This window comes from Amblyomma americanum, chromosome 11, assembly GCF_052857255.1.
Source record: "Amblyomma americanum isolate KBUSLIRL-KWMA chromosome 11, ASM5285725v1, whole genome shotgun sequence".
Taxonomy (NCBI): domain Eukaryota; kingdom Metazoa; phylum Arthropoda; class Arachnida; order Ixodida; family Ixodidae; genus Amblyomma; species Amblyomma americanum.
The window spans coordinates 4,890,742-4,906,087 of NC_135507.1; the positions used below are offsets into that span (position 1 = coordinate 4,890,742).

General features: G+C 46.5%; 1 protein-coding gene across 1 annotated transcript in view; it reads left to right on the top strand.

Moving 5' to 3' along the window:
- TER94 (Transitional endoplasmic reticulum ATPase TER94) overlaps positions 1–15,346 on the top strand; it is a 36,618-nt gene that overhangs the window by 12,902 nt on the left and 8,370 nt on the right. Inside the window, exons 8-9 of the mRNA XM_077644597.1 lie at positions 12,726–13,003; positions 15,089–15,211. Coding sequence (XP_077500723.1) covers positions 12,726–13,003; positions 15,089–15,211 — 401 coding nt within the window. The remainder of the gene's footprint in view (positions 1–12,725; positions 13,004–15,088; positions 15,212–15,346) is intronic.

Genomic DNA, 15,346 nt, shown 5'->3' on the forward strand with positions numbered 1-15,346 from the left:
TTTTAAACCAATTTCATCTCAATAAAGTGATTTTTTGTACTTCACAGATTTTTCAGACTGTTATACCCCTGCCACACGGCAAATCTAATGTCATTCCCATCGAATGACATTTGTTCGACTTTAATGTCATTTATTCTGCGTGCTGCTACACGGCCAAAAGTAATGCCATTTGCAAATGATGGCGATTGCGATGGAGAAAAAGTGCAGCATAAAAACATTTCAATCTATTTTCAATATGTTTCGAAAAGTATTGTTTTGCGAATGGAAACCGATTTCAAAATTTTAATCCTAGTTTCAATAACGCGTTGATCACTGCTATCCACCAGGAGTCCAAGCCAAGCCAAAGTTAGCCAGCGGCGGCAGACAAATGGCGGACGTCACTACGTCGCTTTGTGCAATAGATTCGCGGCAGCGGAATGCGCTCTGTTTTTTGCTCCGCCCTCGGCCATCGCGGATCCAGCAAGAATAAATAACAAACAACTCCGAGCGCACAACTACCGCAGCAATTGACACAGCCAGCACTCCGGACTCCGGCAACACAACGCACGTGCCTGCCGCTGGCTCATGGGCTGGCTACGGCTGGCTTTGGGCCACGCTACACAAAAAAGCCAAAAAACATGCCTGCTCGTCCATTCCGGTTGGCTGGTAGCGAGAGTGACAGTTTTATTTTTTCTGGTGCTATTCGGTATTATTATATAAATAAATGAACGACCACAGAATTATACGGGCGTTGAAATATTATAATGCTTGTGTCGCGTTTGAAATTTATGTTCGGTGCATATTCTCACCAAGTCTCTGGTGTCGAGGGAACACATTAGTTCGGAGTTTGCTGGCGAATGAGTCCCCCAAACTCATTCGATACCTAATGTCGTTTTCATCGAATGTCATTATATTTTCTCGTGTGGCAGCAAACTAGTGTCGTTTTGAACGAATGTCATTCGATGGAAATGACATTAAATTTGCCGTGTGGCAGGGGTATTAGATTATTCGGACCATTTTTCGGGTCCCTTAGAGTCCGAAAAATCGGTTGGCGACTGTACTTCGTATTCCAATTGTCTCGACCCCTCCGCCTCTTTTCCAGAAAAAAAAAAAAGCGGAGAGCACCGAAAGTGTTGTTGCAAATTAACAAAATGTGCAGGTGCTCTCGACGACCCTTGTTGCATGCCAGAAAACACCTGCCCTTGACTACGCGCCCAACTAAAGAAAGGTACAGACTACCCATAAAGCGCAAAACGTATGCACAAACACGCATTGACACACTTGCCTTCACCTACCTCCCTTTCCCAAACCACTCGCACGCACAACTCTCTAAAGAGCGGAAGCATGCCGAGAATTTTGGAACATCACATTTTTCAAATGAGTTTTTCTCTGTTCTTCGTTTTGTGACATTTTTAGTTTTTGCACTAAAATTTGGGCACTTTATGTAGCCCAATCACAATGAAATTTGGCGTGCTTATGCTTTAATTTGTTTTAAATACAAAGAAACCACTTTTAGAGCCTTCTTCAAACATATTCAGTACGATAATTTAAAAAAAATGTCTGTCAGCATGGTAAAACTGTTTCAAAACATTTTTCTAAAATAAAAGACAAATGTTACTGTTTCTCTATGCTTTATTGTATTCTGATATTCTTAGGGAGCAATTTGAGCTATTTTGTAGTGTTCCCTTGTGCTCACTGTCATGACTCAAGTGTGCACAAACGTGCATTGTTTTCACTACTCCATCATGCAGAAAGCCAACCAAATGAGCTATCAAAAAACTAAAAGCAGATTTGATAAGAGGAACTCACTCTTTAAATGGTGAAAATTTCATTACGCTGTTACAAATATTAAAGAAAGTTTTTCCGAGTAGCATCTCCCCTTAATTTAGGCATTTATCCACGATAAAAACTCTCTTGGTTTCTAGTATATTTCTGTCGATAATAGTACATAGAAAGCGGTAAGAAAACTTTATTAAAATAGATTATCTTCTGTTTTGAAACATTTTTCCATACCTTGATTTGATTCCAAATGCATTTGCTACGTATTATGTTGGACGCTTTCCGATACAGTGAAATTGTTAACTAGCTGCAACAGATTTCATCATTTTCTCAGATAAGATGTTACAGTTATGTGAACAAGATAGTTTTAATCACCTTAAATACCATGCAGTTTGTTCATTTATTCCTCTCGGTGCATCAAACTGCACCAAGTTTTTCTAGCAACTTTCTACTGACAGGAGTACATACAAACGAGTAACGTTCTACGAACTTTGTATTTACAATTGTTGATAGAAAGTAAAAGTTAATGCAAGGTTACCAGAATACATAAAAAGTTAATACAAATTAGAAAGTTGATAGCCATTTTTGTAGAGCCAGTTTCCAGACCGCGCTATCTGTAATTTTCTTGTTGCAAGCGCGATTATGTCAGTGGGAAATGGTGCTTCCACACCAGAAACCAGCCAGAACTCAGTGATTTCTGTTAGCCTTAGTGCCACAAAAATATGCCAAGTGTTTTTCCCCGATATCTCAAAGCTGCATTATTGACACATTCAGAACTTTGGAGGAGCGACATCTCCAGTTCTGTATCAGCCATTTCTATGCTAGAAAGATAAATGCACAGGTTATATTAGTACCAACTTTAAGCTGCCGCCTCATTAAGGGGGGACACTGGTCTTAAAGCTGTTTTTGTTGTTTTTTGACCAATCTTAATAAAAATTCATAGACTTATTCAAATTTTTATGCTGATTTCAAATATGCATTTATTTTAAGTGTAGGCCAATTAGTTTTCATGATAATTAACAATTAATGCCCATTGTTTGAGGCCCAAATAGCAAAATAATGATTTCATCTAAAATTAATTTTAAGGCATGGTTAGATAGCCAGAATAGTGAATTATGAAATGTTGAGAGCAGATTTTTGATATGTCAATTATTACTCATTTTACAACCTTCTGAATTTCAGTATAAAAAATGTGTGTACCAAGTAATGGTAAATTAACGAAAATAATTATTTTTTTAAGGCAAAATGAAAAAATCTGCTCCCAACATTTCACACAGCATTCATTAGGCTTTCCATTGCAACTGAAATTTCAGCTCTATGTGACTTGGTTGCTGAGATATCAAGGCCTCAAGACTGCTAGCAGTCAACCATATGCATTTTGAGAAAAGCCCCAAAAACAAGCAGGGGACAGTTTAATAAATATTTACAAGTGCAGTAATATGTTTACAATAGGAAATGGCTAGTAGCCACCAGGAATGTAGTCCTTTTGATTGCCAGTAGTATCCAGGTGCCGCTTCTTGAGCACTCCTTGAATATTTTCCGCAATGGAATGCTTTCGAGCGCAATTTTGCTCTCGGCGCTCATCCTTCTCTCGCATTCTTTTTGCGCTCATAGCATTCGTATTGAGGCCCAGTTCCTGTAATATTGCTGCAGAAGTTCTTTTGCTGCCTGCGTTGAACCGCATTACTGCCTCAGCCACGGCAGCCTCAACAGTAAACAATGATGCGTGGCGCTCTTTGGGTGCCAAGGCCCATATCAAAGAGTGTAGGCTTTCATTACTGTTTTGGGTTTTACCCCTATGGCACCGCTCTAAGAGCTTCCTATCCGACAGTCGCTCATAGACTGGGAGCAATGCTTTAGCAACATGGGGTGGAATGTTGTACCGATGCTTTGGAGCAGATTCGCCTCGGGCTGCTGCCGCATTTTGCTGGCACCAAGAGTCCAGTCCCGATGGGCAGAAGCTATGGTTTGATGCCTCATCAGTAGAGGTAATGTGGTGGTAGGTGGCCATCACAGCCTTCTGCGTAGCCTCTACATCCCCATTATGGGATTTTAAAGCCCAGGCATAATAGGAGCTCAACTTTGTTATGAGGCTGCCTGTCAGTTTGCCTTTTCCTCCAAGGTTTTCGGCACCTTTGTGTTTGGACAACAAAGTCCGCAATGCTGTTCCCATACGTTTCTGCACGTGGTTTATGCAGTCTTCTTTTTTTACTTTGATGTATCCATACACATCTGCCTCTTGCACAGCTAGAAAAGCCCGACTATCACCGTCCGAAAGCATTGTGGTATAGCGAAGGCCACACTTCTTCAACGACCTTTCAAAAAGAATAAGGGCTGCCTCAACTTCCATCTCTCCAGCCTTTTTTTCTGAGTTTTTTTGGCATAGGTGCCCAGCCCTCCAGGACTGGTATGATGGGTCACCTTTTGGGCCTCGCTCGCAGCCGGCACAGAAGTTGCACAATACAACATAGTCCAGCACCAGCCCGGTAAACAGTTCGATGACGGTTCCCACACCAATGTGGGATGTGTGGCCGCGTGTCCTCCAAGTGCCGTCGTATGATACTGCAATATTGCCGGGGTTTCCAAGGTCCAATTCATTACAGTCAAACCTGGATATAACGAAATTGAAAAAAGTTCGCAATTTTTCGTTATATCCAGGTTTTCGTTACATGCAGTTTTGGGTTAAGACTGGTAAGGATTATGCCAAAACGAAATAAAAATTCGACAGATATCAATTCAAGTGAACTCGCCATTCAAAGAATTTATTTAATAGAGAAAAACTGCGTAATTTTCGCTTGCTGTTTTTGCCCGATCGAAGCCACTACTCGGCGCTCCAAGGAAACTAAGGCATCCATGGCTGCTTCATCGTCCTGCGAGCCAACGAAATGGCGCAGAACGTCCACCGCGTCCATCAGTTCCCTCGCGGTGGGAACAGCACAAAACGTATCAGGCTCTGACGAACCGTCACCTTCAAGGCTATCTTTAACGGTTTCGACAAGTGCCGCATCAGTCATCTCTTCCGTAGCCACGGCGCCGTTGTCCACGAACAAAAAGTTGCACAGCTCGACACCGTCGGGCACCCCACCGTTCATGCGTAGTTCATCCCACGCTTCTGTGACCTCGGGTGGGCTTGAAGGTTCGTCTTCAGTGACTGTAGCTTGAATGGCCTTATTTACCTGAGCCTTGGCGAAGCAATTGGTGATCACTTGTGATCCGACCTCTTGCCACGACGCAGCAAGCATTTCGATTGCTTGGTAGATATCCACTTTTGTTGGCCATTCAAGGCGGATGTCCAGGAGCATCTTCTGTATCAATCGACGCCGGTAACAGCATTTAAAGCTGTTAATAACCCATTTGTCTAAGGGCTGTACCAGAGAAGTGCAGTTAGGTGGCAAATGCTGCAGCTCGACCTTAGAAAGCTGTAGGCCTTCCACATGGTGCGCGGAGCAGTTGTCAAGCAGCAAACAAATGCTGCGAACTTGTCGCTTGACATCTTGGTTGAGCTCCTTCAGCCAGTCGTAAAAAATTGCCCGCGACATCCAAGCTTTGGAGTTTGCCACATATTTTACTGGCATCCGCCCTGTTCCTTTAAAACATCCGGATCGGGCATTGCGGAAAATAACAAACAGGATTCGCTTGTCGCTGGCATCAGTGTTGGCGCAAAGCAAAACCGTCACGCGGAGTTTAATTTGCTTTCCACCGCGGCAGTCTTCTCCTTTCAGTGAGAACGTGCGGCTCGGTAACATTTAAAAAAACAGGGCCGTCTCATCAGCATTATAAATGTCGGCAGCTTCATAGTGGCTGAAAATGCCGGGAAGCTTCTTGGCCACCCACGAGGCAGCAGCATCGCTGTCTGCGGAGGCAGACTCGCCAGATACCACTTTTCCGACGACACCGTGCCGGCTTTTAAATCCTTGTAGCCAGCTGTTACTCGCTTTGAAGTCGTCGTGGCCCAGGATACAAGCAAAATCTATGGCTTTCTGCTGCAAAATCGCGCCACTTATGGGCACGTTTTGTGCTCGTCTGTCCAAAAACCATGCAAACACGGCGTTGTCCACATCAGCATACGTCGACGTCTTCAGTCTTTTCTTCTGGGCGCTTGTGCCCGACTCCATCGCACTGCGGATGCTTTGTTCTGCAGCAAGAATGGTTGACAGGGAGCTGGCTGGTATATTGAAGCGGGCAGCGACATCCTTCTTTTTTTCGCCGGCGGTAACCGCATTCAAAATCGAGAGCTTATCTTCAAGCAACAAAACTTTGCGTTTCCTCACAGCAGAACTCATCGTAACGAACCGACACCGTAAACACACACCAACACACACACGTCAACACGCTGACGAAGAAGGCTTACCATAACTGCGCCGCAACACCACGAAAAATTTGTCATAGTAGTGCCACCTAGTGTCAAGCTACAAAATGAAAGCTTAAAAGTTGCTACGCTTGCCACGGAGCGGCGATAGCGGCGCTCAACATCATCATCATCACTGAGGTCTGCTTGTTTGCTGCGATTGCAAGCGTTCTGCTCGCGGTCTACTTTACCTTTTAATATAAAAACTTAAACAATATTCATTAAAGTTGCGCACTGCCCGGTCAAATTTCGGGCAAAACATAACAAGATACAGCTCGATGATCAGAGCCACGGATTCGTTACATCAAGGTCAACTGCCGCAACGAGTTCGTTACATGGAGGTCGCCTATACATGGGCTTCAATGGGGGATGTGCTGGGGAATTGAAAAATTTCGTAAAATCCAGGAATTCGTTACATAGAGGTTCGTTACATAGAGGTTCAACTGTATAAAGTTCTCGAACCGACCGCGCACACTCTTGTGCAACTTCTTCGGCTGCACGAGCTGCTGCAGGTGTCAACTTTTTTTTCACATAGTCTTGCCACGTTTTATTGTGGAGACCGCGGTGCGAAACGTTCAGCGATGAAAAAATGTCATTTAGAGCTGTCTGCTGGTTGCCAGTGCTCTGCATTGCACGAGCAGCGAGCACATTCACCACAAAAGGGTTGATCTTCTGATCGCCACGTACCCGCGGCGAACTCCATGTAGACGATGCGTCTCCACAGCTCGCACATTGAAGAGAAAGTTTAACGGCAAGGCCGTATTCTCGCTCATCTTTTACGAAGCTCAAGTCATTGCCGCCACACGTTTTACACTTCACAAGTTTCAACAAACTGTTGAGCGATTCCAAACAAACGATCGTGAAGCTTGCCTCGTCGAGCAGACAGTCCGACGCGCTGCCGTCACGTAAACAACGAGACTTCCGCTCCGTTGCTGGAGTTGAGGCGAGTTCTCGCAGTTTTTGTTCAGTCTTCGTCTTATTTTGGAGCACATCTGAGGGCTCCAGCATCACTGTATCACGGCGGATGCGGGCGCTGCCGCTTACAGCTTCCCGTGCTGCGGAGCGCGTTAGGCCTACCTGCGCGGCCTCGCCGACACGATCGTTCAGCGCAGGAGTTTCATCATTGTCGGGGCGCACAGCAGGGCGTCTCTTGAGGTTATCGACCAGCGACTTCTTCCTTTTCTTGCCGAATTTATGCCTTGAGTGCACCTTGCGCGCTGAACCAGGCATCGCTGCGCGTTCCTTGCACTGCACGGTCCGGCACAAAGAGTCGCGTCCCCGCTCGGGCGCATCAAGCAGACGCTGCCAGCCAGCTCCACCAATCGGATGACGACCTGCTGTCACGTGATCCGCGGCAGCCAATAGGATTTTGAATACTACCTTTTCTTTTTTGCTATTTTCTCGGCAACCAATGGGCGAACGGAAGCCGTAGTGGCGGGAAATTGAAGGCGAAAGGCGGCTTTTTCAAATGAGACCAAGATGGCTGCGGTGCCGCGCATGAAACGGGAGCTACGCTTTGCGAAATACTGCTGTTTCGGCGCCGATTTCAGCTCAAATTCGGGCGACATGGATTATATAAATTGGTATTGTGAGTAAAATACTGACCTTAGAGGCGAGAAATTTAACAGAGAGGTAGATAAATGGCTGCTGATTTCGAAAATGACATTTTCTAAAAACTGATTTTTTCGAGATTTTTCGGGCCGAAAGAGGGGACGTGGCATTCGGGATTAACTTTCCTATTTCTTCATGGATTCTGATAAAAATTGGCAGGGTTACTGGTAATGTTTCTGTGATATCACCATAAAAAGTTCAAACTGATATCTCAACAACTTTTTTATTAAAGAAATTTTCCTCCTTTTTCATCTTGTACCAGGCTTGAGCGACTTACAAAATAAGATAGAAGACTTCTTCAAAGTGTGTTGCATTCCAAAATGAATGAATGAGGTCGTGACATTCTTAGATTTTTTTATTTACAATGTAAAAGGTTTTAGTTTTAATATTTTATGAGCAGACGTTACAATGGGCACCTAAACAGTGAACAACTAGTCGAATCAGTAAGTCAGCAAACGGGATGCCGGAAAACCAAGAATGTCACGACCTGAAACATTTCTCAAGGAATGCAGCGAAAAAAACCGTATCAAAATAGCCCCAGCGGTCGCGAAGAAATCAGCGGAACAATCAGAGCAAATGACAAAAAAAAAGTTGTGAGAAAATGGCTTCCGAAGTTGCACCTTGTATTTCACTCATCAAAAGGCACCGGGGTTGTAGTCTTCTGTGTCCTTTTTAACACGGGGCTTCTTGGATGCCTTGCCTCGAGATTGAAGTGCTTTCGCTTCCTTTCTTTTTCGCAAGGCGTCCTTTTCTGCTGCTCTGCGAAGAGCATGTTGGCCAGTTTGCAGCCCAAGTGTCGAACAGTACTCTGTGTAAGCACGGCGGGTCCCTGCATTGAACTTGCAAACCGCTTCATTGAGAGCTGTCTCTGTTGCAGCCAAAGATGCGTTTTTATGCCAAGAGGACCGACGACATGCGCGGTGCCTTCATCACTTGATGTTTCCGACACAAAACGCGGCTCCAGGTGCACCTGAATGGTGCGCCTGGTGCTCGTGGACGGCGTGGCGTCGTCGCTTGAAGTGGCAAGAGGACCCGCGACATGCGCGGTGCCTTCATCACTTGATGTTTCCGACACAAAACGCGGTTCCGGGTGCGCCTGAATGGTGCACCCGGTGCTCGTGGACGGCGTGGTGTCGTCGCGTGAAGTGCCAAGAGGACCCGCGACATGCGCGGTGCCTTCATCACTTGATGTTTCCGACACAAAACGCGGCTCCAGGTGCGCCTGAATGGTGCGCCCGGTGCTCGTGGACGGCGTGGCGTCGCCGCGTGAAGTGCCAAGAGAACCCGCGACACGCGCGGTGCCTTCATCGCTTGATGCTTCCGGCGATGCAGAGCGCGAAGTAGAAAGTTCAGAACAGTCCCCCGTGCTCGCACACGATGTTTCGTCCGCATGTGAAGTGCTCTGCAGCGGCTCTGGAGCGGCGCCACCAACAGTCGTAGCCGCGCACGAAGTACTCGCCTGCGAGCCCGTAACTTCGTCAGTGCGCTGCACATCAGAAGTAATTGAAGCAGACGACTTCTTCTTCACCATCGGCGATTTTTGCTTACGGGTGCCTTAGGCACGCGCCGTCTTGTACTTCAGGGGTCGCCGACCCATGACCGCCAGTGAAAGCCGCTTCCGAAACTATGCTCCGCGCGTACTGACGAACATGGCGGCCGCGTAATCCGTATTCGAAACTAAGCTCTGCGCAAGAGACAGTCACGGCGAGCTGAGGTTCTCTGCTCAAATGACTAAACCCCATCGTACACGACGAGCAGCGGAGCCGCAGAGTCGAGAGGCACGCGTAGCAGACGACGCACCCGCTAAGGAGACCAATTGCGCAGCGCGCTGCTGTCACGTGACGTGCGGAGCCAATCGGAAATCACCGCGCGACCGTGAAACTTTTGCTTTTTATGCGTTTGTTTCTGCTCTGAGGAGACCGCTGAAGCGGGAAATTTGAAGTCGGAGGAGCGCGCTTTCCATAGAGACCAAGATGGCCGCGCTACGTTGGGCGGTTGCCGAGAGATCGGGGCTTGAAAAGCGGCGTTTTTTCGCTACTTGGAAGAAATTTTCCGCCACCCTTGATCATCAAAACAATGATTTGGCGCACTTCTTGATGGTTTTCGACGATGAAAATTTGTAATCACACAAAGTATGACTTGTAAAAGCAGAAAATAAATATTTCAAAAAATCGCTTTTTTGACCATTTTCCGCGAGTTGAAAGCCGCGTCCCTCCTTAAGCTTCAAAATAAATCTTTTGTCTTGGTTGCCAAAAGGAGCTTCTTCTCTGCCAAGTTTGACCAGCTGTAACTTTAGTCCAAATCGTCATAGAATGCTCATTTTAAGCCTTATCATCATTTATAAATAAAAACCTTCTCCACAAGTTCTTAAGTTTATTAACCAAGCTTCCACTAAACAAGACATACTTTCCATGATATACCGTATTTACTCATATAATTTGTTCACCCCCAACTCGTTATCGGGATTTAAAAAAAAAAAGTTACGTACTTGCACATTTTGCGCTCTATAACTTTAGCTCCCCTTTAGGCGTAGGGCACCATGATTGCGGAATGGTGCGACGAACTCAAATTGGCGTCGAACTGCATGTGGTCGACGTTACCAGCCAAACAAAAGTCGCCTTTTTGGTCATATGATTTGGAGACCAACAGCAGCACACATTTCGCAAAATTTCGTTCCTTTTTTATCTCTTTGAGGGCTGGTTAATGGTTGCCAACTGAATATGGAATGAAACCGAAATGCTGCCGGCTGAGCGTATATTTTTGTGTGGAGGACCAAATTTCGGAGTGATTTGACTTGATTTAAAAGGCCATGTGCATTGTAGATACAAGACTTTGAAATGCTGTAACGCATTAATGAGGCAGCGCTTTCCAAAAAGATTCATGCATAGTTGCAGAAAGACCTCGGATCGCAAACATGAAAAGATAGAAAATCTTCTTTGGCAACAAGGAGCAGTGTCCAACCTTAACTGTTTCGTCTGGAAGGGTACAACACAACCTGGGTTGCTGGTAATAATTCGCAATAACTCCTGCTGTAAAGGTTGCAGGCCGGAAGTTTGTTTTATGCGGCTCTTAGGGCAATTGCAAATCTAAAATTAATGTTTGTGAAAAATCTTCAACCAATCAGGTGTGTGCAGTATGAAATGGCTCTTGTCACACTCCTGAAAGCTTTCGCTGTTTTTTCCTGGGCTTAGTACAGTAAACGTTAGCGGTATGCCTGCTGCTATGCCACGATTCAGCGGTACAGTCGACGACCGATTTTTCGGACCCTCTAGGGACCGCGAAAACGACCGAAAAATCAGGCAGTCCGGAAAATCAAATTTCAGCGAAAAAATTACGAACTTATTGCTTTTATGCTGGAAGAAGAGGTCAGTTGTGTTGCACAAATTCTAAAGCTCCTAATGACTAAATTTTGCCGCGCAGCACATGCACAGACGACGGGCGGTGGCCGCTTTCACGCGCTTGGCCTGGCTGTGCTGCCCTCGGCATGTCGCCGATAAACGCACGGGTTGGGACAAAGTCTAAACAGGAAAGCGAACACGGTGCTGCGGGAGCTGCATTGTGCCCGCAGTACGATGGGCTCAGAACGAGTACGCGAAGATGACGAAACGATAAGAACCGAGAAACGGCTGAAGCAAGCACTCCGTCGGCGTTGGCCTCCGTCATTAGGCCTAGCGACTAGAGCCAAAATCGGCATCGTATTCGGCGATATGCACTCTGCGGTTGCTTGCGTATAATGAGGGGCGTTTTGCCTCTCATCAAAATGCCAGTTATTTTTGGCTTTACGATAGAAAAGTCAGGGTTGCGGTGCGTTTTGCCGCGGGTACGCTGACCTTGCTTTAAAATGCGCCACCATTTCCTGCCGCACTCGTCGCCTCCGTGAAGCCGTATGCCTCCCACGCGCTTCGCTGCTACCTCTTTCCGTATTCGAAACGAAAGACTCTGCATAAACAAGTTCCGCAAACTCTGACTGCTTTTAAAAAAGCTTGTGCAGCGGAAGACGTTCAAGAACCATACGAATTCGAAACCACGCGGGCGCAATGTGCTGACTCGCGCAGAATTTCAGTATCGCAAGAGGCCCCTTTTAAGCTTGAATTTCGTTTTATTTGATGAAGTTTTCGATCTCTCCTGCAGTTTGAAGTTATAAGGTTCCACTGTACACATTATATAGCGGCTTGGGTATTGGTGGCGAGTGCGAACGAGGTCCGAAAAATCGAGCAGTCAGTTGCGGTGCGTCTGAAATTTCAGGCGCTCTTATACATTGCCTCTATGGGCCATGTCGCGGTGCCGCGAAAAAGTCCGAATAATTAAGCATGTCCGAAAAATCAGGCGTCCGAATTTTCGGTCGTCGACTATATTTTGTGGTCAAAATGGTGCCATTGACAAGCCTCTGGCACATTTGCAATGGAGCTGCAGGCAATTTCTGGTGCTCTTGCGTCGGGCCAACACAGCCACATGAGCGGTCTTTTCGACGAGACAAAATTTTTTCTAGGTGTAGCAAATTCTTCTACGATCACCTTTTCGTACAATATACGCCTGGTGCAAGCAGCTAAATACATCACATTGACAAATGCTTCCTTTCAAGCTTTCGGATTTCCAAGCTGGTGCCCAAGCTTTGTCTTAAGTGGCAGGCTCAGAGTTCAAATCCTCGCCTTGCAGATCAAGTCACATTCGCTGCTTTCAATATCCGTGTTCCCTTCAGCTCCAGAAATCAGCCCTCCTGAAACTTCAGTCCTCCCACAACACCATGGTCATATTGAAAAAAAGCGCAGAGCAAACAGTTTTTTCCTGCAATATATTTTTGAAACTAGTGAGCAACTAGTGTCATCTGGTGTGAAAACTACTGTCCAAAAATTAGCAGCGAAGCATGTGGCACCATCTGTTGATGCATATTTAAAGAGAGGATGGTGAATCGCCATCAGGCTTTGCACGTTTTGTGTGAACGTGGAAGTTGTCTTCACTCGTACGTTTGTCACTAAGGCAGGTGTCTGGTGCCATGTTTATTTTGCAGGGCGTTTTGACCGGGAGGTGGATATTGGCATTCCGGATGCAACGGGCCGTCTGGAGATCCTGCGCATTCACACCAAGAACATGAAGCTGGCCGAGAATGTGGACCTGGATAAGATTGCTGCTGAGACGCACGGTTTTGTTGGCTCCGACCTGGCAGCCCTCTGCTCTGAGGCAGCACTACAGCAGATCCGCGAGAAGATGGACCTCATAGACTTGGAAGACGACCAGATCGACGCCGAGGTGCTCAACTCCCTGGCTGTCACCATGGACAACTTCCGGGTGAGTCATCCGCGGAAGGTTGCAACTGACTTGCAGCGAAATCTCCAGGAGAGCACTTGAGTAGCTCTACCACTTGTGCTGGGTTCAAGGGTTAATCATCGCTGTTCTGCTAATGTTTAGATAACCTCCAAGGTCTTGGAGACGAAAAATCGCAAAAAAATCAATTTTTGAATTTCATGGCCTTTGAATTTTTCTCTTTCACGTCTACCTGCCAGAATTTAGGGATGAAAGAGCTGTATTTTATTAAATAATCACAATTTATTCGGCAAAAAAACCGAAAAACGCTCCCAAGAAGCACCGTGGAATAGCTTATTTTGCATCGTCCTTGATTTCAAAACAGCTAGTCACAGCGCGGCCATCTTGGTCCGATTTGAAAGAGTTCTTTCGGCTTGCTTTTCCGCCAAACGTCAGCCGCCATTGTGCCTCCATAGGAAACATAACAAAGCAAAAACGAACACATTTTCACGTCCTGCTAGTGGCCTTCAGCCATCACGTGACAAATGGCCACGCCTCATTGGGGCACGGATTTCCCTAGCAAGTAGCAATGGGCATGGGCGGCGCCATTTTTTAAAAGTAGCTGCCGTAAGGTACGCCGAACGACTGTCGGAAGTTCGCTACTGTGCACAAATGTGGAAAAACGAAAAAAAAAAATGTGCTGTAAAGAGCAATGAGGCACCGCTATAATCAAGGTCAGCGGCTGCGAACCCTTCCACTGCAACAGAAAGCTTGATGCCAACACAGTGCATAACGGCGGGGAGACTGTATTTTGGGGGATACGTCACGTGGCGAAAGTCAAGCGCCTCATTGGCCTGTGCCATTTTTTTTTAATGCTCTGTGCTCGTCCTGCGATGCCATTTTGATAAAGACCACCGTGGCGCGAAACTGTATCGGAAGTTCGCAGCGTGCATAAGTTTAGGAAAAAACGTGCAAAAGGCCACAGAAAGCAAGCGGATGACTCTAGTCTGTGGGCAGTGACTTTAACCAGCAGCAGCAGACCGGCGGATGACGCGACCTTGGCAGCCGTTCCGGCGTTCGTTCTGAGCGCGGTACACATCACGGCTGCTGTGGATGACTGAGAGCCGGAGAATGGTTTTACTTCACAAGCAGTGATCGTAACAGGGAATACCGAGGCACAGGAGTGCAATTCGGCGGTCGTGATAAGCGCTTCTTTACCAGCTTCGGCGTTCGCCTTCGAACTCGCGGGCTCGGGCGAAATTGGCAGCAGTGGGTCAGAGTAGACACATTTCTGCCCAGCGCTGATCACGAGGAATTGCGAAGCACGCCAATGATAAAATCGTAGTTTGGCAGCAATTTCTGCAACCTAGTGCAAGATGTGGACGCTAGAGAACGAGCATGTAGACGCCAACCCACCATTGCCTGCGGAGCTACCGACGCAGTCATAGATTTGTTGGCGATCAACAGACTGCTTCACAATAAAGAGTGCACCCTCAGCCTCATTTTTGCAGCTTGCTAAGTGGCGGCAGCGGCAAAAATGTGATTCAGGCTATTCACTATGGGCCTTCTAAGCTGTTTGTTTCGGAAAATTAAGCACTGTAATGTGCTTACACAGCTTCAAAATTTTTCATTCCGTTTTTTTGCGTTTTTCTCAGTTTCATTTTCTGCACCACTCTACAAACTGCTGCTGCTCGATTTTCACCATTCTTGTTATATTTGAAAGGTGAATGATTGGAGCTTGCGATAAAACCATTTAGAGTGAACTTCTTTTCGGGGGGTGGCCAGCGTGGTGTGCGGGTCCGGTTGCTGACGTATATGCAGCAACATACACTATACCTATATTGCGCGTTATGACCCTTGTGGAGTTTTTTTAACTCGTGCTCGCGGAATCCCCGTGTAATTTGCGCACCCCCTTCTTGGAGCTCTAATTTCTGAATAAAAAGTGCAAATTATGTGCGTAAATACTGTATTTGAAATCGGCACACTAGAATACATAATAGCTGAAGTTGTCATTTTGCTAAGTTCAATATTAAATTTTTCTCTAAGACCTTCTTCCCCCCTTAACTGATTTGTCACGCGAGCATAGCTTGCTGTACATCATTTTCTTATGTGGTGTCTCGGTCTATGCAGTGGGCCATGGGCAAGTGCAGCCCCAGTGCCCTGAGGGAGACGGTTGTCGAGGTGCCCAACGTGACCTGGATGGACATTGGTGGCTTGGACAACGTCAAGAAGGAGCTCCAGGAGATGATCCAGGTCTGTGCATATTGGGGGCTTTGTGAAGGCTGCCAGCAGTTTACTGCTTGCATTTGGGCTCCGCAGGGGCATCTGCAACATGCAGATGATGGTCAGTTGCGACACGATGGCTTCCCAAGCATCCACAGGGACATT